Source organism: Phoenix dactylifera, chromosome 17 (genome assembly GCF_009389715.1).
Source record: "Phoenix dactylifera cultivar Barhee BC4 chromosome 17, palm_55x_up_171113_PBpolish2nd_filt_p, whole genome shotgun sequence".
Taxonomy (NCBI): domain Eukaryota; kingdom Viridiplantae; phylum Streptophyta; class Magnoliopsida; order Arecales; family Arecaceae; genus Phoenix; species Phoenix dactylifera.
In genome coordinates, this window is record NC_052408.1 from 12,264,888 (window position 1) to 12,291,188 (window position 26,301).

The 26,301-nt window shown below is 38.1% G+C and overlaps 2 protein-coding genes across 6 annotated transcripts; both read left to right on the forward strand.

Moving 5' to 3' along the window:
* The first annotated feature begins 260 nt into the window (after window positions 1-260).
* On the forward strand, window positions 261-16,775 carry LOC103723993 (epidermal growth factor receptor substrate 15-like). Its single transcript, XM_008815108.4, has 13 exons — window positions 261-751; window positions 1,871-3,059; window positions 3,477-3,695; window positions 3,824-4,050; window positions 5,912-5,986; window positions 7,212-7,283; window positions 8,132-8,230; window positions 8,362-8,433; window positions 8,509-8,623; window positions 9,112-9,180; window positions 14,127-14,460; window positions 15,542-15,659; window positions 15,769-16,775. The coding sequence occupies exons 1-13, from the start codon at window positions 602-604 to the stop codon at window positions 16,390-16,392; spliced, it is 3,363 nt and encodes a 1,120-aa protein (XP_008813330.2). The 5' UTR covers window positions 261-601; the 3' UTR covers window positions 16,393-16,775.
* A 2,059-nt stretch (window positions 16,776-18,834) lies between these two features.
* Window positions 18,835-24,563, forward strand: LOC103723992 (uncharacterized protein At5g43822). 5 transcript variants are annotated; one of them, XM_008815107.4, is made up of 8 exons: window positions 18,835-19,264; window positions 19,786-19,904; window positions 20,920-21,096; window positions 21,497-21,544; window positions 23,110-23,204; window positions 23,393-23,457; window positions 23,600-23,759; window positions 24,144-24,563. In XM_008815107.4, the coding sequence occupies exons 1-5, from the start codon at window positions 19,133-19,135 to the stop codon at window positions 23,141-23,143; spliced, it is 510 nt and encodes a 169-aa protein (XP_008813329.1). In that variant the 5' UTR covers window positions 18,835-19,132; the 3' UTR covers window positions 23,144-23,204; window positions 23,393-23,457; window positions 23,600-23,759; window positions 24,144-24,563. The 5 variants fall into 5 exon arrangements, with proteins under 5 accessions (XP_008813329.1, XP_008813328.1, XP_038970990.1 ...); XM_039115062.1 differs by lacking the exon at window positions 23,110-23,204 and adding an exon at window positions 20,781-20,817 and having other exon boundaries at window positions 18,837-19,264; window positions 20,957-21,096; XM_008815106.4 differs by having other exon boundaries at window positions 18,836-19,264; window positions 23,110-23,457.
* Window positions 24,564-26,301: the final 1,738 nt, after the last annotated feature.

The following is a 26,301-nucleotide window of genomic DNA, read 5'->3' on the forward strand; positions in this document are numbered from 1 at the left end:
TCTCATCACGTCGTATCCTCACCGTCCATCCGGTTGACCCGATAATCACACTCCCCATATCCTTGTTCCGGCGGCGTAAAGCACACCTGATCTTAAAATATTCCCACCCGTGACCAACCCCTCCATCGTTAACCCTCGATCAGATGGACCCTCACCTTCTCCGCTGTACCAACAACCAATGATACCACGATAAATGCCCCAAGGGCAATTTGGATATTATAAAAAGTATATAATGGCAGTTCTGTCGTAAAATTATCTAAATCCCAGACCATTCCTCCGTGGCGACACTCGTCTCTCCCCTCGGCGGAGCGAGAGGTACACCACCTGCGGCAACGACAACAACCGAGGGGAAACCCAACGAGATCTCTCGGTTCTCCCCCAAATCCCTCAGTCTCGCGTCCTCGAACCCTCGAATCCCTCCTCGATCCAGCAGAAGGAATCCCGATTCTCGCTTCTTCGATCCTCTAAACCCTCCCCTCGATCTCTTTCCGCCGTCATCGCCGCGTATCCGGCGAGTCCCGGCGCCTCGGGTTTCCGGAGCGGCGTCCCGGAGCCGATTAAGGTTTAATATTTTGGTCTGATCCGGGGATTGTTGGGAGAAATGGCGGCACCGGCGAGCCAGGCTCCCAACATGGAGGTATTCGATGCGTATTTTAGGAGGGCGGATTTGGATAAGGACGGGAGGATTAGCGGGCCGGAGGCGGTGGCGTTCTTTCAGGGATCCAATTTGCCCAAACACGTGCTGGCTCAGGTAACTCTTTTATAATTGTAGAGAGGATCGGAACTATCTTGGGTTCGGTGATTTGTTTTGAAATCTCTATGGTTTGATTATTTTCTTGGGTTGTTTGATCTTAGTTATTTTTTGTGAAATCTTGGTTGAATTCGTTGATCTAACTAGGTTTATTGACTGATGGAAGTGCACATTGGTATAATTTTGACGAGGAGAACTTATGAAACAGTTAGGAATCTGGGTGTGCTAGATTGGCTTCGCTAGTTGTTTGGATTTCATACTGGCATTGAAAAACTTGGATGTCAAACTTCATTCGAACTATCAGAAACAATATGACAAGCCCGAGAAACTACTAGGAAGTGTATACGGAGAAAATTTGATTCCAAGATATGCCAACGTATTCACTACCAGGGGGACTACTTAAGTTCAATTATGTAGCTTGTGATCCAAGTGCAATTGCAGCACTGGGATCATGACGTGGAGCTGTGGATTTCTTTTTTCTCCTCTCTTCTGAAGGACCTTATTTCTTTGGTCATGCATCACATCTTTCTTATGACTCTATGGGGAATTAGAATAAGACCAATTCCACTAAAAGAAAAAAAAATTCATGCATTCAAGTGTCTACTTGGGCATATTTTAATTTCTCATTCTTTGTTTTCAAAAACTAAGAAGAAAAATCAACAGAGCTAACCATGTTTTTAATGCCCTTCTCTCTCTTTCATTTCATGTAAACTTTTAGTGTTAGAATCTTTTTTACTAAATAATAGAGGAAACAAAGACAGAGTTTTATGGCTTATGGACTTCCCTCTCTCCATCTAATGCGAAGCAAAGGAGACAACCTCCTTTAGTTGTAACCATGCACTTTTCACTTGCTTAACTATATTGACTACTCTACTCTCCTATTCTTCTAATATATACCCTTCATCTGCTAGTCCCCACTCCTCTCTTTCTCCACTTACCTCTCTACATGCCTCTTTTCTTTTGCTCGCTTCAGATGGAAATTCAATGCTAGGTTCTCTTTAATCATCACCATGTATTTGTGTGGGTGGAATAGGGATTTTTATTGGATGCGTCAATCCTTGGATGCATAAATTGACTACTCACAAGAAATCTGTATCATTGTTTTCTGGTCGTTTGCAGATATGGAATCATGCTGATCAGAATCGCACCAGTTACCTCGGGCGTCAAGAATTCTACAATTATCTGAGACTTGTGACAGTGGCACAGAGTGGGCGAGAACTTACTCCAGATCTAGTCAGGGCTGCCTTATTTGGCCCAGCTGCTGCTAAAATTCCTGCACCGCAGATAAATCCACCATCCACTCCTTCAGCTCAGATGAACCCTCTCTCCACCCCTACACCTTCCCCTCAGATGGGTGTTGCAGGCCCAACTCAAAATCCTGGCATTAGGGGACAGCAGACACGTCCAAATGCTGCTATTAACCAGCAATTCTTTCCTGCAGGCAACCATTTCATGGGGCCACCTCAAACCATATCTTCTGCTCCTTCACTTCCACTGCAAGGAGTTGGTCAACGACCACCTGTGGCTGGTAGCATGGTAGGTCCTCGTCTTCAAAGTTCAAATACTCCAAATCTATCGACTGATTGGCTTGGTGGTAGGACAAGTGGAGCTTCAGTAGGAGGAACTTCTCAAGTTAATATAAGAGGTGCTACTCCCTCGGCAAACCAAGATGGATTTGGGGTATCACAGTGGGGACCAGCTCCTGGAATAAGTCCTGGACCACAAACATCATCTGTGCCAGCATCTTCAGTTCCACCAAAATCACAAAATGCAGCCTCATCTTCTTCATCATCTTTCCAACAAGTTGCTGCAGATTCAAAACCTTTAGCTGTATCTGGAAATGGCTTTTCTTCTGACTCAGCTTTTGGAGGAGACATATTTTCTGCCACTCCCCAGCCAAAGCAAGACACATCTTTACCCACCTTCTCTGCAACTAGTGTGTCCAGCTCCTCCAGTGTTGGCACAACTGTTGCTGGGTCTCAAAATTCCATTAAGCCAGGGCAGCTTGATTCAATGCAGAACACATCATCACTTCCTCTTGGTGGTCGTCTGTCACAACAAACTCAGTCACCAGTCAAGCAAAACCAGCTAGGTACTATACAGAGCACTTCGGCATTAACCATCTCTAATGTTTCAGTTGGAGTTGCTGGTTCTGCTTCTGGTCAATCACAGCTGCCATGGCCAAAAATTTCACAATCTGGTGTTCAGAGGTACAGTGAAATATTTGTGCAGGTAGACAAGGATAGAGATGGGAAAATCACTGGTGAACAGGCACGCAATCTGTTCCTGAGTTGGAAACTACCTAGAGGTGGTTAACTTTCAACTTCGAAATGTTGATTTTGATATTTGTTTTTCCCAGATAATTGAATATGTCAAGTAATGTGAACTGCAACTTTTATTTCTTTTTAAAAATATTGAAAAAAGATCTCAACTTGCTTGGATATGTTATCATGTGTTCATAAAATTGGGAAAGTAAATGTTAGTGTTTGTTCAACTTCCTGTTTGGTCTTTCCTTTGTTGCCTTTTCCCTTTATCCTGCATCTTTAATCTTGCAGTACTTTATCTAATTATTGTGTTGGTTGCAGCATACATTTTCACCTTGCACGTGGTCTATTTTTTTCCTGCATTATGATCTGAAAAATTGATTGCTTAAGGTGCAAGGTCATTGTTGTTTTGTATTTTGTTTGCACTTTTGGTAATGCTGTTTTCCTTCTGCATTTTCCAGAGGCCTTAAAGCAGGTGTGGGATTTATCTGACCAGGATAATGATGGCATGCTTTCACTGAGGGAATTTTGTACTGCTTTATATTTAATGGAGAGATACCGAGAAGGGCGCCCTCTTCCAGCAGTGCTTCCAAATAGCCTTAGGTTTGACGAGGCATTGTTGCAAACTAAAGCTCAACCTTCAACCACATATGGTGGTCCAGTCTGGCATCCAATGCCTGGTATTTCTTGGACACAATTTATGGGTCCATAGTTTGAAAAACTTCTATAGTGTCAGTTGTGTTGTTCCTTTTTTTTCATATACTTGCTATGTTTGGTGATGTGGGTTCTCAAATATCTGTTGGATCAGGATTATCACCACAAGCGGCTGCTGAATTGCGGCCTGCAATACCTACTACTACAGTGAAGCAACCTGTGCAAACTCCAACCCCTTCTCAGTCTGATGGCACAGTGCAGCCAGCAGAACAGAAATCAAGGGTCCCAGTATTGGAGAAGCATCTTGTTGACCAACTAAGCAGCGAGGAACAGAGTTCACTGAACTCAAAGTTTCAGGAGGCTACAGATTCAGAGAAAAAAGTATCTTTTCTCTTCCTTTGTGTGTGTGTCTGTTCTGAAAGTGCTCTCCTGAAATCCTGAAATAAACAATATCTCCTTGTCCATTCCTTCACCATGGCATTATCTCGTGTCCTTTATTGGTGATTTTAGCGACTGTTTGATATCAAGACCTAGCTTTTTTCTATGATTTCTATGAAGATCGTTCCATTCTTCACTTACTACTTGTGTCATTTTCTAATCTCAAAACCTAGCTGATCTTTCTCATGTATATCTTCTGTTTGGCTACCTTATCCCCTTAATTTTTAAATTTTGTTTTGCAGTGAAACTGTTAATTTATATCTAACATCATTGCTATTTTCTTTGCCTTTGTTATCTGTGGAGCCATATTGATTCAATTTAAGGTAGGCTTTGTTTTTTATTTTTCTTGTTAAAAATTGTTAGATTGGATATTCCTTTTTGTTTGTGGATTCATAGGTTTATTGCTTCTGGTGGTTGGGGGTAAATCTGTGACTAGCTGCGTCCTGTTGTATTCACCTTTGGTTTTTACCTTGCCTAGCAAGGCAAATTATGTCACGTTGTTTTCTAATGCAAAAAATGTAAGTTTTTCTAGCTCTGTTGGATTAGGTGTATTCCCTTTCCTTTTTTTTCTCGGATTGTCTAATGCCTAGTTCTGTTCCTCCTAAATGGACCGGTAGATGCCAAAGAGAAATTGTACAGCAAGGGCCAAAAGGAAACTATGTTATTTTTTCTATCTATATCAATCAGGGCATTATGCCTAACCACTAACAACTATGGAAGTTTTGACAAGCCTTCAACAATCGATCCATAAACGATCCTTAACTCTTTTGTCATACCACACAGAAATTCTGCTCTGCATAGAGAATATGATCATGGGTATATCAACCTCGTCAAACCACAGGCATTTTGTCCAGAAAGCCAAAGCATTTTATAGGGTGTATTACATGATGACTTTTGGTCAAGTTACAAATAGGAATGGTTTTAAATTTTCTAACTGATCTTGTTTCTCATTTTTGTACCCTGCATCAGGGGCCACTGTCAGTTAGATGAAGGACTTCCAAGAAGTCTTCATTTTCCTCCCATTTGTAACATTGTTTTACTCCATAGGATAAAGTTGGTGACTGTGATGCATTTATTGCTCCAATTTTCTTTATTTTTTTTTATTCCTAAGATATGATCGAAATTGAGGCACCTTAACACTACATTTCTTGTCTCTTTAGAATCGATCATGCTGCACCCTGGTAATGGAACTGTTAAAAACTTTAGGAAGCCCAAGTCTTGATGTTCTCAGGTCACAGCACCAAACTCTTCTTAATCTTTCACTCTGCCCTTTGCCTAAATTTCTCCCAACTATTTGAAACACTATCCTATAGGACCCACCAATGCACGCCGCCCTTTCCCCTGTGATTCCTATAGGATCCATTCACCGTAATCGTGATCCTAGCCTCAACAACCACTATCCTACCAGCGCTTCCTCACTCATAAATTCTCTTCTTCTAATCGACAAACCATCTTCCAGGTAATTAATTAATTGCTTTATATAGTTTGTTGTAAGTTCATGGATATTAAACTAAATTAGATAGAATTTTATGGTGGAAATCATGAAGCTGCTGAATTTTATACCTCTAGTTTTTAAATAAATTTCTGATCAGAAATATCCAATGCTTGAGGCCATTTAAAGTTCAATTGTTGTTTGTGATTTATATATTGTGATTCCCAGTTGCAACCAACCACTTATTTGTACTTAATAGAGTTCTTCATATGATCATGTGCTCTGTTACTGCCCTTGTCTTTGCCGAGTTTACTATTTGCACTGGATGCTTGCCCATGGAACTTGATATACGCTTCCTTGTTTGGATGAAAGGTTCAAGAATTGGAAAAGGAGATACTAGATTCGAAAGAAAAGATTGATTTTTACCGTGCCAAGATGCAGGAACTTGTAAGTGTCTTCTTGTTAATGGTTTAATAAGATGAATGACTCTTTTTGACATCTTTTCATTAGATGAACTCATATAGCCATTTCATTTATCCATTTGTAGTTTATGTGCTAGTTTTTTTGGCAATCTGACTGTAATGGTTCTGTATGAACATAGTAGGCAATTTTCATATTTGCTTCCATCTTCTGTTTGTTAGTATTTCAGATAATAGTTTGTATGCTAACTTTTTAGGCAATCTAACCATAATGGTTTGTATTTTAATGGTTCTATTTCAACATAGTAGGCATTTTTTATATTTGCTTCCATCTTCTCTTTGATAGTATTTTCGGATAATGTCTGGAAAGATATGGAATACCATAAAATTATACACATACTTTATGATGCTGATACCTTACGATCTTATCCCTTGTCTAAACTCATCGATCAGTGTTGCATTGAATGTGATTTTCAGATTACCCACCTTATTGTTAGTTAAAATTGGGATGATTAATATAGGTATTTTGTAGAGTGTTTGTCTGTGATTGATGAATCATTATTTGTCAATGTAGACTCCAAAGAAGTGTTTGTACCATACTTCATATTTTGAAATTTTAGGACATCCATTTGCATGAAGTGGGATTAAATTCGAGTGCTGGAGTGGGAAAACATGGTCCAAGAAATGATAGGAAGTAAAAACATTTGAGGATCGTTTCGATTAATATTTTCATTTTTATCATGACATGCTAACAGTTAATTCAATAGCTTTCCTAACAGTGCAAGTTTATATTGTTAACATGAGCATAGACCTAAGGTGACTAAAATAGGCAAGTTTATGATGGTCAAATATGTCAAGATAGCAATTATGAGTAGTATGGGCATGTAAACACTTGGAACTCTTTGGAAATAGTTGGATTGCACGGGCATGTTTTGCGCTTGAAATATAGAAAAGCTGTTGCTAAATTTTGGTGCTTTTGTGGTGTAGGCTAGATGATAATATTAATCATCAGCTACTATTTTTCTGGTAGTGTGCTGTAGCTATATGTGCATATTTGTGTACACACCCTGGGTCAGGTTGCATTAACAGATGCCATGCCTAGGTATACCATTAGAAGTTCATGATTAACTAAATATTTAATGAGAATGTGTCTAAATTATCTGAGTGCTTTACAGTAGGTTGTTAGTGTAAGATTCCTTCTAATTTTACATTTTCTTTGTCTTATAATAATACTTAATTGTTTTGTGTCTTAGGTTCTTTACAAAAGTAGGTGTGACAGCAGGCTAAATGAGGTCACTGAAAGGGCTTCTTCTGATAAACGCGAGGTACCATGCTCTCAATTTTGATATGAAACTACTTCTGCTCTTTGTATGATGTTTTTGAAAATTGTGGTTCAATGTGCTCTTTGTTGCTGTTCTTTTTAGTGCTTTTACTGTTGTCCATTTGCTTTAAATTCTATATAGAGAAGAGATAAGTGCAGTTGCTTTGGAAGCAGAATGATGTCGTCAATGCTTATGGTTCATTGTGTATTGCATTGATCAAGTGGATTCAAAATATAACCTTTCAATTTTTTTGTTATGTTTTGCAGTACTAGGAAAGTTTTTCCATAAGCTCTATCAAACAAAAGGAGTATCTTTATCTTTAGTTTAGGCAAGAATATCTAGACTCAGAGCTTTTATGCTTATTCTTTTTATGATATTAAAAGTTTAAGACGACGGGGTTTCAGTACTCTGATTCAGTTTTCTTTTGGAAACCCAAGAATGATCATCAATGCCCGACTTTGTGAGAGAATTTTAGGATTGTTTTCCATGTTTCAGTACATTTTGGGCTTGTTACCTCTTGAAATGTACTTTGGTGCAGATCTGACATACTTTTATCAGTATATCAACCTTATGATATGGCATGACTAGTTTGAAGACATCGGCATTGAGAATGATTGATGTGCTGCTTACTAGATGAATTATTCTTTGTAAACCTTGTGCTGTTTTCTTTGTACTGATGGTTACTGCCATTTAGTAGTGTCATGTTATTTGTCAAATGTCTTTTGTTGTTTAATGGTGTTATGGATGCAAAATTACATTTTATACGTTTACATATGATTTACAGCAGTAGCTGTACATATCTTTTTTCTCTCTACCCTAATAAAAAAAAACTGCCACATGAACTCTTTCAGTTTGAATCTTTGACAAAGAAATATGAAGAAAAGTGCAAACAAGTTGGAGATGTGGCATCAAAACTTACGATTGAGGAGGCTACCTTTCGTGATATTCAGGTATGTTTATTGTATTTACATAGAAAAGCTCTTGTTGAAGCAATCTATTTGAATTCTTAAATTTTGTACTGTGCTTTCTGGAGCATTTTCTTGTGGTCTCTTTGTTTGAGTATCTCTTGTTTCGTTTATAGGAAAGGAAACTGGAATTGTATAATGCAATCATCAAAATGGAACAGGGCGGAAGTGCTGATGGTGTGCTTCAGGTATAACATTGTTGTGCTGTTTTTGTTGTTCCTATAATTCAGAAATTTAACTCAACTTGTATATTGCTTCTCCAGGTTCGAGCTGATCAGGTACAATCTGATCTTGAGCAGCTTGTGAAAGCTTTGAATGAACAATCCAAACGATTTGGATTACGTGCCAAACCAACGTCACTGGTTGAGCTTCCTTTTGGTAACTACAATTTTAGGATATCCATTTTTTTTTTCTCTTATTGGTTCTGTTAGTATTTGATATATTGTTGAGTAAAATATATTGGATAAGTGAAGGGCCTTTGTGTTTCACATATGACCCTCCTAATTAATATGCTGTAATTATGCAATGTCGGTAGCTTTTCATTCTCACTTCACAAGTGATTCTTTGTTGTATGATTTGGACTTTGTTTTATTACAATAATATGGTTCTACAATACCTTTCTCATGAATAAGAGGTGGAGGTTTGGCACCTATGATAATTACATTAAATTATGATTTTGCAAAAGCAGTTATTACGTAAAATATCAACATGTATTCTATGTATGGCCTGTTTTGGCTTGTTTTGATCATTTATTTTTTACATTTTGATGCATCTTACTAATATCTCATCAAATGTTCCTGCTTTGTAGCCATATTTGTAACTTACTTGGTTTGTTTTATTTATTTTCCTTTTCTTTTTTCATTAAGGTTGGCAACCTGGCATTCAAGAAGGGGCTGCTGATTGGGACAAAGATTGGGACAAATTTGAAGATGATGGTATGCTTCTGGACACTTTATATTTAGGCTAAAATTTTAATGGATGGTTGCTTACAAACATAATAGTTTTTTTTTTTAACTTCCATAAGACCTGAACAAGTTACAAAGCTTTGAAACTATAGTTCATATAGTAACAGATTCTGAAAGAAATTGTTTTTTCCAACTCATGTATAATGAGATTTAACCTTTTGCCCCATTTTTTAAGATGTCTGGAAACTACTTGCAACTTTCAAGGATGGGATCTATGTTGCATGGGTTCGGCTATGGTTGTTGGGTATGGGCTGTTGTCTAGGATTTGGGCTTGTCTTGTGACTCTTGTCCTCAAATTATGGGATAGGGATACTGGCTTAAAAGGATCCAAATGTTGGGTATGGCTATGTTGGACATCTTTTTTTTGTCAATTTACAATTTACCCTTCTACAGTTAGCTTCTAACATTTAATCTTTGTACATTTAAGCTTTCTTTCTGTACAAAATCAAGCTTTTTGATTATAATTCTGAACACTGTTGCACAGACAGGGATTAAAATGAATACAAAGAGAAATGCTTAGTCAATAGGGGTTCAATTTTAATACCAATTCATTCAAGGATCAAGGATTAATTTTTTTCTCTTTAACAGTGCACTTGCAGTGCATGTGCTTATCCCTAATAAAACCCTGTCAGCTTTCTCTTTTTCATTGTTGCCAGCCTCATCTTTCTCTTTCGTGACCTCTGGCGTAGATCTGTCCTCCATTTGCCTTCCGACCATGCCTGTGACATCCATGAGAACCAGCACACCTCTAGCACCTGCTCCTACCAGGTAGGTTGCTCTCTCTCTCTCTCTCTCTCGGACAAAGGATTGATTTTGCCCTTTAGAAGTGCACTTGCAGTGCATGTGCCAATCCCTAATAAAACTCGTCCAGATTTCTCTGTTTCTTTTTCCCAATGCTAGCTCCATCTCTCTTGCTTTCTTACGACCTTAATCCCTCATAAAACTCGCCCAGATTTCTCTTGTTTTTCCCCCCCAATTCTAGCCCCATCTCTCTTGCTTTCTGGTGACCTTTGCCCTAGATCTTCCCTCCATTCCTCCTCCTATCATGCTAGAATAATGACCGCTAAACTGATGTATTGGACCATAATATGTCAGTTCTGCTAGAATAATGAACCCAGACTATTGTGATGTCAGCTAAAATTTTAGCACAAGTGGCAAGTATTTGAATGATCTGCACTACTCTTCTTGATTTGTACTATATGTTAATTATACTTGTTGATCTGCACTACACCTCTTTGTCAATTATACTTCTTCTTGATCTGCACTATGCCTCTATTGTTGGAGTAATGTGTCAAGTATACTAGAATAATGACCACTAAATTGATGTGTCAGACCCATGGTTTGCCAAAATGGTATTGGAGGTCGTACCGTCTAGCACCTGATTTGATCGTACCCATACATACCTTTCTGACCTGTGGCTTATTGGAACCAGAGGGAGGGAGAGGGAGAAGGAGAGGAAGGAGAAGAGAGAGAGAAAGAGAGAGAGAGAGAGAGGACAAAATCGCTAGGGTTGTCTTTGGGAGAGAGGAAAGAGAGAGTGAAAGGTCGAAGCACGTACTTGTGGTTGTTGTTGGAGGTGATGCCGGGGTGGCTAAGGGTCGGGCTAGGGTGAACCACCCTGAACCGAGTAGAATCGGGCGGTTCTTCTTGGTTCATGTCGGTTTAGGCCAGTTCGTGGCATGATTCGAACAAAACCTGCGTCTTGATCCGGTTTCTAGTCAAAATGGGTTGGTACGCCCTGAACTGGGCAGTTCAGGTTGGGACAATTGGCACTGGTCGGACCAGTAACCCAAACATGTATATGTTTTACGTCATGCTGACATGGGCATTTCGGGCCAAACCAAAGAGTGTAGGTATCACAGGATGAGACCATCATTTGTTAGTTATATTAAATTAATGAACCTAGTCTATTGTGATGTCAACTAAAATCTTAGCACAAGAGGCAAGTATGTAAATGCTAATTAGAATCCGCAATGATTTTCTATAAGGTTAGCCAACTGAACTTCAAACTAACATCTGACTGAATTATGATAATATCTTTTCAATTTAATATTTTGCAATGTAATGCCATAATTTTCTAGTTGCAGATGTATTTGCTTGTACATTGTTCACATTTGATTTAGGGATGTCAAGCTTGGATCTATTCTGCTACATGAACAAACAATGGGGATACTGTTGTATCTCTTCTAGGATTTGCTGGAAACTGAGCAACTTAATGTAGTTATCCTTTCCCAAGTGTTTCCCCTATTATTGTGCTATTGCCTGGCAAAGGATAACTCATACACATTTGCATGTATTTGTCTATGTGCCTACTGATCCCAACATGTTCTCTTGTCTTTTGGTTACTAATTGAGATTTCTTATGTAAAGTCTCGGGTTGGAGAGAAGAGAGAATAGAAAGATGTAGGAGAAAACATGAGAGCGAAAATCTGTAATTTTACCTCACATATATAATGATGACAATAGATCTCTTGGAAAGATGAAAGACTAATATAGGCCTATTGTTTGGTTATATTCTAAGCTGATACATTTAGTGTTCCTCAAGCTAGCAAATATAATCATTTAAACCAATTAGGAACTTGGAACAAATCAGCTGAATCCAATTTTGATGTAAGGACTCGGTAAACAAATCAGCCATTTGGTATTCAGATCATACACAAGAGGCGGAGATTAGGCCACATGTTACTTCTTCTCAAACAAAGGGGCAGTCAGCTTCAGTATGCTTGGTATGCTCAGAAAGGATGGGATCGCAGGCAACATCACCTTGCAGCTTGATTGTCAAGAAGGGATTTAAAGATTTAACAAGGCCAGTCTGTTGAAGAAGATATCCTAACTATAATAATTCACAAATAGTGTGTCCATGGCCTTGTTTTTCGACTCAACACTCAAATGAGCATCCACAGTTTGCTTCTTACTCCATGTGACAAGATTTCCCCCCAAGAAAGTACAATATCCTCTAGTTGACCTATTTGATGGATAAACAGCACCACAAGCATATGCATATCCTTAAACATGTAGATGGCTGTGGGACCTATATTAGTAACCCTGAACCTGGAGCTCCTTTGAAATATTTTACAATAGGAATCAGAACATCCTAGTGAGGTACACAAGGAGTTTCCATGGATTGACTAATCACAATTCAACAAAGACTATATATGGCCTATTAATTGTAAGATAATTCAGTTTGCCAACCAACCACCATATCTACTAGCATCAGAAAATATCTCCCCTTGATTTGTTGATCAACTACCAACTTAATATTAAGATCCAAGGGAGTGCACTTGTTTTGTACCTGACAATTCTCTCTCTTTAAGAAAATACAACACTTTTTTTAAAAGGTTAGATTGATTAAAATTTTGATTAAAGCTGGTGGGTACATAACTCACAAGTCCTAGGATCAAAATCTGGCTCAATTGCCATGTTAACCAGCCACTTGGTCTCAAAATTTTAAGCTGTTAGGGAATGGGTCATCAATATATATTAGGCTTAACACCTTCTCTCTTGCCTAGGGAAGGATAAACAGTCAAGACACAATACGAGACAACTTGGTTAATAAGGGGATTTCAACTTATGAATCTTGATGTTAAGCAACCTGAGCTTTGATACCATGTAAATTCTAGGGATAGAGAGGAATGAGAAGAGAAAAATGTCGAGTAAAATGTGAGAGGGAAAAATCTGTGACTTCCCTTTGATTTAGAAAGAAGACTAATACAGTGCTGATGCTGAATATATTCTAAGCTATTACATATAAGACCTTGCATTTATTATATAAGCAATCCTGGTTGTTTTTAATTGGTTTATTGTCTCTAAAGCCTTCTATTAGCTTTTCCTCTGTTTCATTTCTTTTCCTTAGTCCATTCTTTGGCCTGTCACCTTGCTATTCAGTTTTATCGCGATGATAAATTTGCAGCCTACAAAGAAGTTTATAAATCTCAATATAGTGAGCAAACTGAAGGATTCAAATTTATTCTGTTTTGGAGGTGTCTTTGTCTAAGAATAATACATCGATAACCAACATGGGGGACCCTTTGCCAGGCATCAGAGGTTTTCCAAGTGCTGGAAGTATCAAAGATGTTTAAATCCTGTTATTTCTCTCTGCTTTGCATTGCTTAACCTTTTTGTGGTGGTAAATTTTTCATTTTTGACTTATCTAAGGTTGATTTAATTTTCTGCTTTTAATTGCTGATGTATGAAAATCAACTGCCGCTTTCGCATTATTGTTACATTCTATTGATTTATGGGATGTTTATGGTGTATATATAACACATAGAGTTTCCATAAACTGACATGTTATTTTACCAGGTGATGCATTTAGCATTTGCTTCTCTAAATATTTATCTAGTCAAGATTTTAGTTTGTTGCCTTTTTTTGATGAAAAAATGCTATCTGGTGCCACCCTATTCTGCTCCTTTCCCCACTCTGACATGGCACCCGGTGATTGGCCCACCCCCCACATGACACCCACCTGCCCCTCATGCATTGAACCAATCCGACTGCCACGTAGGCTGGGGAACTAAGCGGTGAGTGGATCGGGGATCAGTGGCAATACTCTTCTCGATAGAAGGAAAATAACATCATCTTTTCACTAGCGATTTTTTGAAAATCTTGAAAAACCACTCTTTCCTATCAAGGGTGGTATCCCCTGTCAGGAGAATTTTGTACTTACTTTATCCAAGCTTTATTAGATCACCTGTGGCTGAAAGATCATGCAACTTTACTTTTTCCTTGGAGATATCTATTTGCTGGCTAGTTATTTTTCTTTTATTGTTCAATGCTTAAATCCATGTTGATCCTATTCCATTTGTTTTTAAACCATGTGTAACTCATAACATTGTGTAATGAGCACTTATCATTTCTTTAATTGATAACTGTTAGTTGCTATTTGTAAATCATATGATAATCCTTTTTTCCTTTCAGGGTTTACAATTATAAAGGAGCTTACTGTTGAAGTGGAAAATGTTGTTGCACCTGCGAAACCCATGCCTCCAACATCCCAGAACGATAAAACCTCCAAGGTTGAGGCGCCTGCGGTTGCATCATCATCTGATGTTGATAACAAAATTGAGAAGCCTTCTACCCCAACTGAGAGGATGGCTGAGAGTGAATCCACCTATGCCCATAGTGAAGATGGATCAGCTAAAAGCCCCCCTGGCAGTCCTGGAAGAAATGCTTTTGACAATCTGTCCGAAGAAAATCATTTGACACAGTCTAGAGTTCACGATATCTCACCCCGTGCTAGAGAAAGTAACAGGTTTTTTTAATTCCCCACCTCTTCCTTTTAGATGTGTTAATTCTTCTACCAGGCTGAGTTACCAACATAAGGTAGGCATGGAACCTATATTAGCCCCTATATTTCTTTGGGTCTAGATATTTCTATATCAATTGCTCAGGAATTTTACAAGCTGCTTACTCTCTTCTCCTTCTATTCTGCCTCTCCGGTAGGTTAGGAAGTCCTGTCAGGTTTGAAAATGCGATGGGCTTGAGCTGGGAATTTGAACCAGGGTTCCTTGTGGTTAGTTTCTGTTTTTTGAAATCAGGCTCGGGCTGGGCCTGGACTCTCTATTGAGTTACTCGAGGCCAGGCTCAAAGCCATCCTGTTGGTTGCCCTGGTAACAAGTAAACATTCTAATAAGGGAAAAAAAGAAGCCACGAAGGCACGGACAAAGATGCTTCTTTCATAAAATTAATTCTTATATTCCAAACTCAAAATAAAACGAATGTGTGTTTTGTGGAGAGACAGAAGCAACCAGTCAAAATGGTTTTCAGTACATAGAGAATGATAGGAACTAAATTATTTTAGATGTTAAATCACTAGTCTATCATTTAGTAAATTTGATTTTGTAACTATCATCATTTTTTTTTGTGGAATTTTAGAGAACTATTCTGTATATGCTGGATTAATCACAGTTTATTACTCATGTTTGTGGTTTTGCAGTAGGAATAATGCTAGTTGGAGTGGTTCACCATGCAACCGCTTTTAGGTGCATTACAAACTTGTCATTAGCCTGTGTTGCTTGTAACCATCTCATGAAGGCCCATGCTGACCTGTTATGTTTGCACATATGTGCGAATCCTGATGCCTTTTTCAATTTTTATAGTGTTTTTACGCCTTTTTTTTTTGTCTTCAACTGCTGTGATGTGCAGTATGACGTAATATAGGACTGAAAATGTGCCTTAAACCTGTATATCTATTGGGCAGTAAATAGTACTGCGAGTGTCATATTTTGAAAGGCAATCATGCACACTTTTTTCCTATTTTCATCCTTTACAATTCTTGTGATTTCATATGAAGGCTTGATCTAGAGAATCTTACTTTCTACTTTGTACTGCAGTAATCCTGGTCTTGCTGAATCCTCTGTGTCTGGGGACAAATTTGTCGATGAGCACTCTTGGAGTCCAACTTTTGATCATGGTGATGATGCTGATTCGTTATGGAACTTTGATTCTAAGGTATATCGATCTATTGTTCCAGTAAAGTATACTCTGCCAGTTTTTATCTCAATGCATGTGCACATGATGTCTTTGTTTAGTGTCTGATTTTGCAATCTCACCCATTCAGGAGAGTGATAATGATAAGCACAGACAGAACTACTTTGGATCTGATGATTTTGGTCTATATCCAATAAGGACAGACTCTCCAAGTGCAGCTAGTGTGTTTGGGAAAGATAATAAAAACCCATTATTTGATTCAGCTCCAAGTACACCTCTGTTCAGCTCTAGCTTCTCGCCGAGGTTTAATGAAGGACCAGATGACAACTCTTTTGACAGTTTTGCTCATTTTGATCCCTTCAGAATGCAAGAAAGTGGTGTTACACAGAATCAGTCTTTTGCAAGGTTTGATTCCATCCGTAGCACAGACTATCATGATAGTGGTGTTCCACAGTATCAGACACCTGCAAGGTTTGATTCCATACGTAGCACGACTGACTACCCACAGCATCAGACCTATGCAAGGTTTGATTCCATTCAAAGCACTATGGACTACAGTCGGGGTTTCTCTCTCGATGGTGCCGATCCCTTCGGCTCTGGACCATTCAAGTCTTCAGGAAGTCATAGCCCAAGAACTGGAACTGACAGTCGGGGTTTCTCTCTGGATGATGCTGATCCCTTCGGCTCTGGACCATTCAAGTCTTCAGGAAGTCATAGCCCAAGAACTGGAACTGATAATTGGAGTGCATTTTAGTCAGTATTGCACTGCTGAGAAAGCTTCTTATGTGTGCCGTAATGCTGGATTATCCAATTAGGAATGAGATCTCCGATTTTGTGTGCTCAAAACCTGTGAAGATTGTTTGTATGTTTGGAAAACAACTGTGTTCTTAGTTATCAATATTTTTTTCCCTTCAAATTTCTGTTTGTCGAGGGTGAGAGTAGAAAATTTTTCATTTCTTCTGCTTACATATTTGATGTGGCCTGATGAACATTCTTTATAGCATGTATTCCTTATTATTTGTCATTTAAGCATTTGAAACAGAACATTTTAAGGTATTCTGCCCATATTTTATATATGGCGTTGGATTCTTGTAATCTGCCTGTAGGCTCTGAAAGGTGATTTTGAAGGTTATGTAAGATGAACCACGTTTCTTTTTCTGCGACAGAGAAGATTGTCTTCTTGAAGAAAACATCATTTAGACTTTACACCGTACATCACCATAGCGTCATTATATCTACAGTTCAATGGGTTATATGGAAGTTTTAATCCTTTTATAGGTCTATGCTGTTGCTGTGGGTCTTGGTTTGTACCAGGGGTGGAAGCAATTTGTATTCTTCTGACACTTTTTCCCATGAAAGTTATCTGTACAATAATTTCTCGGGAATTTGAAAATTGGGATGTTGGGGGTATGTTGAACAAAAATCATATGGGGTGGGCATCCGAAAAAAAAAAGGGTGGATTTTCTCTTTTGCCACGTTTTTTTTAGTGTACATCATAACAGAGAAATCTAAAAGTCATAGATTTTTTTTATTAATGGAGTTGTCAGTTTTATAATTAATTTTTTTTTTTAAAATTGCAGTACATACTATATGTTCAAGTAATACATATTAAGTAAATTAGTTATTTGCTAAGTCAATACATATATTTAGGCAGTTCGATACATAATTTCTAAAACATGGTATTTATCAGTATACAGTACCTGGTTAAATAATACATACTTAGCAAATTAGTTATTTAGCAATTCAATATATACTTTCAAGTAAATTAATATATAGTTATCATAATATTATATTTATTAATACATACTATATGGCTGGTGATGCATATTCCTTCGCTACATACAACAAGCTTCTTTAGACACACTTAGCAATGATTCAATACATATTTTTAGATAAATCGATATACAGTTTTCGGAATATGTTTTTTTATCAATGCACACTTTAAAGTCATATTTTTTTTGAAGTTACGAGATAGACAAATTTTATTAGTAGCAAGAATTTTATTTTTATTTAATTTTTTAATTTTCTCGTGTATGCTTGTCATCTGTCCTTGGCTAGTACCGCATGTGCTGCAGTAAGATACTACATTGACCAAGTATGTTGGCTGTTATGATTGCTATAGTGATTGTGTTGCTCTGAAGCAGTGATGCTGCTGGTGTCAACTTTTGTAAAGGTCCAATATTGTTAAATCATGGGAAGTGCTCGATAAGCACTTGATTATATAAATCAGTCGTTCATGGCACATTTGCAGGTGCTCTGTGTTCGGAATGGTGATTGATACGGTTCTTTTAATCCAAGCTGATGTCTGTCTGTAAATACTTGAGCGGACTGTGCATTGTGATTAAAGGGAACTTTTTTTTTTTTCCTTCTCCCTTTTTGTGGTTTGGCTTGGAAAATAGGAAGGATCCCGAGGATTCACTGAAATATTTTTTTGTAAAAAATTGATTTTTAGAAATATGATGCTTAGAAAAATAATTTTGACATATTTGGTTGACCATCAAAAAATGGTACACTACAGAGTGGCTTATATTTGGTTGAGCCTGAAAAAATTATATAAAATATCTATTATATTCTTAATATAGGAAAAAATTTTATGCATAGATTTTGATGGTTTAAGGGTAGTTTTGAAAAAAAAAAAGAATTCCAATTTCCAACCAGTGAGAAAGTGAGTTTTCTATGTCCCTCATATTTTTTTTCCTCATGAAACATGAAAATTTTATTTCTATAGGAATCCTACTTTTCCATCTTTTTTTCTTTAGAAGCTCCAACCAAATATGAGATTTCCACGAACCAAACGAATCCTGAGTGATTACTTTTAGCAAAAGAAATAAGCGCACTTTGATTACCACCAAACCTAAGACAATTACACCAAAAAAAAAAAAAAAAAACCTAAGACAAACAGTCCAGTCCAAATTTTGAAAATCATCATTATCGAAAATTTAGTCAACTTCCTTTTTTTTTTTTAACTTCTTGAATAAGATTTAATCAACTTCCACTTAGCATTCTCATGGATCTTCTATTTGAAACTATTACTAATATCATTTGCGCAATCTATCTAAAACCTAATTTATTTATAATAAGAGACGAGAGGTTTAAATTCAATTGGCGCTGGACCTCCGTGAGCTTTGAGATTGGGGTTGGAAGATGGGAGGAACGAGATAAGAGTAACTAAAAAAAGAATATTTTTATCGCCCAAGCGAACCCCTCCCCGCCGTTCGAGCAACACTGGGAGCTAGTCTTATTTTTTTTTTCCTGGCCGGATCTCCTCAGGGACTAATCCAACGCTCCTATTTGATTGATTCGTAAATCGTAAACCTTTCCCGAGGCCGAAGGCTGCGGAAAGAAATGGGTTTCTCTCCGTTATGAAGTGGTGGGCTTGCGGGAGTCCCCTGCGCCCTAAAACCCTAAACCCCAAACTTTAGAGCCTCCAGATCTGCACCTTCCTTCCATTAAGGCGTCTCGGAATTCCTCAGTTTCTCTTCTGGATTGGGGCAATGGAAACGATGGTGAGGAAGTTTCAGCAGAAGTACAAGAGGGCGAAAGACGAAATGGGGCGGTGGGACGAGTTCCAATCCCGTTTGCTCTCCCAATTTGGCAACGCCTCCTCCATCATCGAGAGGCTGGAGGTCAAATATCTTCCTCGAATTTCTTTTTTTTCTTCCTCTCTCTTTTGCATTTCTGTTCTTCTTCATCTTCTTCCCTTTCTTTGCTTTCAGTCTCTGTGAATTTTCTCTGGACTGTAGTTTCTTTTCGCTTTTTGTTTCGAGTGATCAAGAAAGGAAGCAAATTTTCCGAAATGATCATATGGGATACCTTTACTGTTGAACCCGAGTCTGTAATTTATTACAAAGTCGGAATTTTGAGACAGAATTGATGACATTTTGAGTTTTTCCTGAGGTAGCTGTGAAGATCGTCTTTTCCTGTTAAATTGCATTCTATAATTGAATCAGTTTGTTTCTTTGAATGGACTGGTTTTGAATCAATTTTTAGTACTCTGCGAGATCAGTAATGATTTTGATTTCCCCCCCTCCATATATATCTGCTATTCCTGAGTTCTTCAATTGTTCATAGAAAATCTTCTTTTATCATTGATGGATGGTGGCTAAGATGTTATTATATTTTTATTTTTCTTCTTCCCCATAATTAGGTGCTTAGAGAGGCTAAAAATTATGGCGCGATAAGGTGTGTCCCTGGCATTAGACAGGCAGTCTTGGGGAAACAGATGGAAGCCTTGGAAATGATCTTTTGCTCCATGAGAGTGACAATGTGAGCTGCTTTTTGTTATTGCACTTCTGATTTAAACTAGCTTATGGCTTATCTTTCTCTTTCTTCCTGTAGAATATCTGATCCTTGGTAATAGTTAATACAAATTTAAATTCTTGCCCTCGCTGCAGTTATTGTATCCTCATATGCCTTCGTGAGTTAGAAAACATCCTATTTTTTCTTTTATATTTTTGAATTTTTCTGCTTCCTTTGAGATTGCACTCAGAAGTAATGTAGATTAAGAAATATATCACCATATGCTCAAATTGAAATCCCAATGTTTGAAAACCTTTATGGTCTTTTTAAATGTTTACGAATCGTCATAACTGGAGCATAGATATCTAATGTTGTAGTTGCTATAATATCAGTCTAGCATCTTACATAAACAGCTTTTTATGGATCAATCTTGAACCCAGCACATCATGCTATTCCATGGTATAGTTAACACCATGATATAATAGTTGATTTCATGTTTATGGTCTTACAAATCAACAACTAATATGTTATGGTGATAAATGCTGATGCTTTTTTACAATTATTGGGATTTGAACTTCAAGTTTGCCTTTCATCTCATAGGCAACTTGAGTATTATAATATGGCAATAAACGGGTAAACTGCTTTGGGCTTGAAATCTTTGCTAAAGGGTTTGGAAATAGGAGGTGAAGGCTAAACTTGACTAATAGAAATTGTGAAAATGATTAAGAAACAAATGCAGTAACATCGGAAGTAGTACTTTATGGGAACAATTAAGTAAAAGGTTTCATGAAGTAGAACAACATAGTTGAGGCAGAGCATGAGGATGCTGGTTATAATTACATTGTATAACTGTAATGGTTGATCTTTCTAGTGAATCTAACCTTTTCTGGATCACATCTTCAGGAAAGAGTTTCATAGTGTTATCATGTCTCTTGATAAGATTGCACGTGAAGAGCATGAGGAGGCTGGTTATAATTACATTGTATAACCGTAATAGTTGATCTTTCTAGTGAATCTAACCTTTTCTGGATCACATCTTCAGGAAAGAGTTTCATAGTGTTATCATGTCTCTTGATAAGATTGCACGTGATGGTAGCCAACTGTTGAAAGGAGGATCAGGACCAACTACTCGACAAATGCGACTGCGAGTTGGAATATGGCCAAGTCTTGCAGATTGCCTGGATGGGCTTAAGTCAATTCACGAGATGTACCAATCTGAGTAAGAATAATTTTTCCTTTTATGGTTTATCGGACATTTTCTTGGATATTCTTTAGGCTTCATACTGGTATTAATAGGATCAGCACTATGTTTGTTTTTCCTAAGTACAGCTACCTAAGTTATTGAATATCAGGCATTTTCAAGCCACCCTTTGGGATCAAGATATCTTATGTACATATTTCATAGCTGATAGGTTATTAGGCATTTTGAAGTCACCCTTCCGGATCAAGATACCTTATGACATATTGCATAGCTGACAGGTTATATAAGTTTAATTTAGTGCATGCATTTTTATTTGCCCGTGACCTTAAATTGTTTAACAATCTTACTAATCTCTCTCTCTTTTCTCTCATATCAACTTAACTTGCCATCACTTGTGTTCTAAGTTTGCCTTTTTCAGGTACCTTCTTAAATCATCTGTTGTTTCCTCATTGACATGCAAGTGCAGGTAAATTGAACAGTTGTTTTTGAAATTAAATTTTATAAACAAAATAAATAACTTAGATTTTTCTAACATAGTTTTTCACTTAGGTCATGATGCACATTTTATACATCTATTTATAGCTAAAAAAACTCAATATAGTTTTTTGTAATCTCTCGCAGGATTTCCATTGTGTGTCAAATGCACCACTTAAACATTAAAATATGCATGCATGCATTTTTTTTATTGTACTTTTAATGCCAAGACATAATTTTTGGAACATATCTGGTAAGCTGGATATGATTTCAGTACGAAACTAAACACTGTTGATTATTGAAAGAGCCCACTTGCTAAGCAAATGTGTTGGTAGCGGAATACATAATCTGTTAGGCCCATGAAGTGTCCTTACTAGAGGACTTGAGATGCATCATTTGTGTTCCTGTGCAGGTCTCATGGATGATATTATGTAATAACTCTTTTTAATCTGTTAAAATTGTATTTTTTTCTTTAATTATTAAAATTGTTTTTTTTCTTTTAATTATTCATCTTAATTAAAAAGCTGGTGTTTGCATACTGGCATCTGGTTAGGTTATGTTATTGACCTCCTACTTTGCTAAACTCTTGGTTGCTTGATGCTGACTTTATACTGATATTCTTGGTTCATGAATCCATGTTTGGATGTATCTAAAGATGTCAACTGGAATTTGCCTGCTCTAATCTGAAGTTCAATGCCTTCATGAAGATCTGTAACAAGTAATTCATTACGTGTTATGCTCCAGTGGGTTTCAGTTCTAAGGCTTCTGCGTCAGTGGGTTTCAGTTCGACTTTTCTGACACATCATGATACATTTATGCATGACAACTCCACATTTTGCCAAGATGTTAATCGAGTGTATCCATGTTTGGATGAATTTGTTATATGGAATGCCAGTTAGATTTTTTGTTAATTCGTTACGTGTTATGCTTTGTGAGAATCATAATATAAATAATTAAATATAAGAAACCCTAAGTTACAATGGAAATAGGGTAATGGGCAGAATGTGCAAGATAGCTAGTACAGTAGTAATAAATAAGAAAAAGGGAAAATAGAAGAGAGAGTCTCAAAAATACGTTGACTGCCTTCTGAAGACAGAAGAGAGAACCTCACAAAGACATTGCCTGCCTACTAAAGATATACCAACTCTTCAGTTCTGTCATGAAATGCATGTGTAGGTACGTGTTTTCTCAAACATCAAATCATGCAATTGTTTCTTAGTATATCTGTCACTGCAGCTAAAGTAGAATCAATAGGTATGATGGTTGTTGATGTCCTGGTAATGTTTTTGCTCGTTTAGAATTTATGTTGTTTATTAAAGCACTTATTTCTTTCTCTGGAAATAGTATATGCCATAACTATAGCATCACCTTTTCTGGTTATTTGTTTTAGTTGGAGTAAATTCTCATTTTAAGTTGTGCCTGTTGTGTAGTATTAGAATGCCTTGTCAGACATTGCCAGAAAATTTAGTGGGTTTATGGACATATTTCAGCATGTTATGAAGAATATATCCTCAACCTTTTGCTAGAAGCGCAAAATTGATACTTTTGATTTTTTAGTGATGCAAAAACAGAATTTGAAGATACAACTTGACTCTATGCTATCTGAAATTATTGATGTGAAATACTAAAGCTCCCGTGAGATAAGTGACCAGGTGTGGGGCACTAATTTTGCGTCTTCATGTGCTTATCTGCATATGGTCGAAAACTTAAAATAGATCAAACTTATATCATGCAATCTTGCGTTTGTTAAATTTAATGTTCGCTGTTTTGTAAAGCAGTAGGCTTGACAACCAAGATGCCTGCTTCTAGACTTATGAACGTGAATTTTATTGTTATGCAGTGCTAGTGATATTGTTGCACTCCGTCAACTCTTGGTGGATCAACCTAACATCCCGAATGATGAAGGTATGAAACGAATTACGGTTTCTGTTGCACCATGCAAGAATTGATTCTAAAATGTATCGAAAGCATTTTAAGAGCATTCATATAAAGGTTGCCTATCATTGTTGTGCTTCACATTACTGATTCTTGATTTTATCTTATGCAGTGCAATCAATTTTTGATATAATATTTGCAGAAGAGATCTGCTAAATCTTTCGAATGCTATTCTGTTGCGTGTTTCTCTGGACAACTTTAAGAGTTGCATAGGAGACTGCTACCTGCTTTCTGTTACCTGCTAATAGCTTTCCTCTGCTGCTGATTTGCAGGTATAGAATCAAGTGCAATTTTAATCGTTTCTCTTAAAGTGACCATGTATTTATAATATTTGGGTCAGGGTTTAGGTTCTAGGCTGGATATAGAAAAAAGGAGATTTCTGCCGTGCTTCAGGTGATCGATCTATTTTCACATCTAACAATACCAATAGTCTAGGATAGTGGAAACCTGAGTTTAGATGAAATCAAGCTATAAGTTAAGCAGAAGTGTGGGCTGATGATAGCTAGGAACGTGTTGGATATTTTGTTAGTTTACATCATTATTGAGACACTTTGAAGTTATTGTTACTGGTGAAATTATGTCAAAGTTTATAGGGTGCTTACAATGACTCCAACCTCTTCTGTTTTGATTATTGACCAGTTTTGTTCTTTTCTCAGGTGGGAAATATCAAGAAATGACATCTGCTGGAATCAAATCAAAGTCCGATGTTATATATGACAGAGTTTTTAACACATCCAGATTTTATTTAATTACTTTATCAATATTGTGAGCTTAACTGTGGAAGCCAGAAAGATCTATTCTTGTTTTCTGATTTTGTTACTGTCGGTCTGCTGAGGATCCATTTATGTGCCTATATCATAATGTTACTCCAATAAGGAGTTTGATATACAGTTATTCCATGGAAGACTACCGTCATCAAAGTGTGCAACCCAAGTGCATGGTAACAATGTTACCTTCTTTGTTTATTTTTGTTTGTTGAAAGGCCATTGCAATATGTTTGGTCCTACATTACAGACGCTAACTGTAACCAAAACAAGCAAGGATTAATCAATGATCCGGCATGGATTTTTTTCCCATTTCATCTCTCTTATTTTATTTTTCAGACCTTCTAAAGTCTAAACAGCATCCTTACAAGATATTTCAGGTCTTACTCCTCACCTAAATGTCAGCAAAGCACCACTAATTCTTGTTCTTTCCTTGAGAAGGCCCTGACAATACAGTAAGATATTGGCTGGATTGGATTATTGGTAGGTCTAAGTTGGCAAAACCTGGCTTGGTTGGATCAGGTTTCAAGTGAGGAAAAGTAGGGGACTGGGCAGTGCAGGTAGAGCTCCGACAATGGTTTGGCAATGCAGCGAGTTTGGATCCCCCCGGCCCCAAAGGAACATATGAATGCTTTAGTTTCAGACAAGGACCCAAATGTGAACAATGGAGGAGACTCTCTTTCCTTTCCCAATCCCAGCGAAGTGCTCAACTCTGGTCTGGTGAAGTCAATATATGAAGAATCTCGAGGCCGCCTTCAAGCATTCATGGTAAAATGCAGAATGATCATGTTTTTTTAGGACCATCACGACGTGGAATGCTGCTGGAATTTGCACTGTGAAAGCAATTTATCAAGTTTATCAAAGTATTCAGGAAATTAAATTCTAGAGCTCTTGGCTGAGTTGGTTGATAATCATCTGATCGACACTAGTCTCCCTTTGAAAAGATTAGAAAAGTATGCATTGGAGCGATTGGGAGACCTAGTGGCACATAGAAAAAATTCTCAAAAACTTACCTTCTTCGTGTTCATCTTATAAGCGGCGTTTGGCTTTTTAGTGTAGCTGTGCTTGTGATTTATGTAACCCTATAATTTTAATTTATCTTTTTGTTTTTTCGATAAGAAATATTTCAACCTTTCTGTTGCTGGAAATTGGACCCGGGGGCGGCCGTCGGCTGAGGTAGGAGGAGCTCGGCGAACACTGGCGAGTGGCGATCCGTCGGCGAGCGGCGTCCTCCGTGGGGGGCCTGCAAAAGAAAACCGGTGGCCGGGGTTTCGGCGCCGGCCCTTCGATGCTTAAGTCAGAGGGGGGCTTAATTTTGGAGAAAGGGAGAGGAGAAAGATATATTATGCTGGCTTTTCCTGAGTCCAACCCCCTCCTGAGAAGGAGGGGTTCCTTTTATAGTGGGGGCGGGTTACCTGTGATGTGATGGGGCGAGGTTGTCGTACGACTCAGCACGTTGTTTGGAGGTGGTGCGCGATCCAGGTGGAATTAATGCCCTTGATGCGGCGGTGAGGGCAGGATTAGAGAGTTGTCAGCGGCTGACTGAATGCTACCCGAGCTGATTTGTCGTGAGGGCTAACGGATCCGTAGATTAAATGGAGCCACGCGCACTAATTGTTGAGCTGAGCCCGGAGATATGCATTAATTTTGAGTGGAGTTCGGAGATTATGATTAATTGTTTGAGTGGAGTAGGGGGTTTGCAGAGATCGTGCGCATTAAATGCTGGAGGCGGTGGCAGGGTTGTGGCCCTGATCGGACTTCAGAAGGGTGCAACCGCGGTAGGTGGGCGGCGAGGTCGGACTTCCGAGGTCGGGCGCTCTCCGGGTCGGGTGTTCTAAAGTCGGACATCAAGTTCGGCCGCCCGGGGTCGGCCGTCATCCGGCTCCGTACCGGCGAGTTCTCATGTACTCGGGGGACTTGCATTCTCCAACACTACCCCCCGACTTCCGAGTTCGAGCTGCTCGCAAGCTCGGACATGGGAAGTAGTAGTCTTTATTATAGTGGCAGGATCGAGGAGAGTTGGACTATGCTGGCGCCTCATGCATCCCGA

What these genes read in the sequence shown, in the direction of transcription:
- LOC103723993 (XM_008815108.4), top strand. Translation starts at nt 602, where the DNA reads ATGGCGGCACCGGCGAGCCAGGCTCCCAACATGGAGGTATTCGATGCG. An exon ending in GTGCTGATGGTGTGCTTCAG is followed by an intron (nt 8,434 to 8,508) that starts GTATAACATTGT and finishes TTGCTTCTCCAG; the next exon opens with GTTCGAGCTGATCAGGTACA. An exon ending in CGTGCTAGAGAAAGTAACAG is followed by an intron (nt 14,461 to 15,541) that starts GTTTTTTTAATT and finishes TTTGTACTGCAG; the next exon opens with TAATCCTGGTCTTGCTGAAT.
- LOC103723992 (XM_039115062.1), top strand. Translation starts at nt 19,133, where the DNA reads ATGGAAACGATGGTGAGGAAGTTTCAGCAGAAGTACAAGAGGGCGAAA. An exon ending in TGCTCCATGAGAGTGACAAT is followed by an intron (nt 19,905 to 20,780) that starts GTGAGCTGCTTT and finishes TCACATCTTCAG; the next exon opens with GAAAGAGTTTCATAGTGTTA. An exon ending in TCATTGACATGCAAGTGCAG is followed by an intron (nt 21,545 to 23,392) that starts GTAAATTGAACA and finishes ATTGTTATGCAG; the next exon opens with TGCTAGTGATATTGTTGCAC.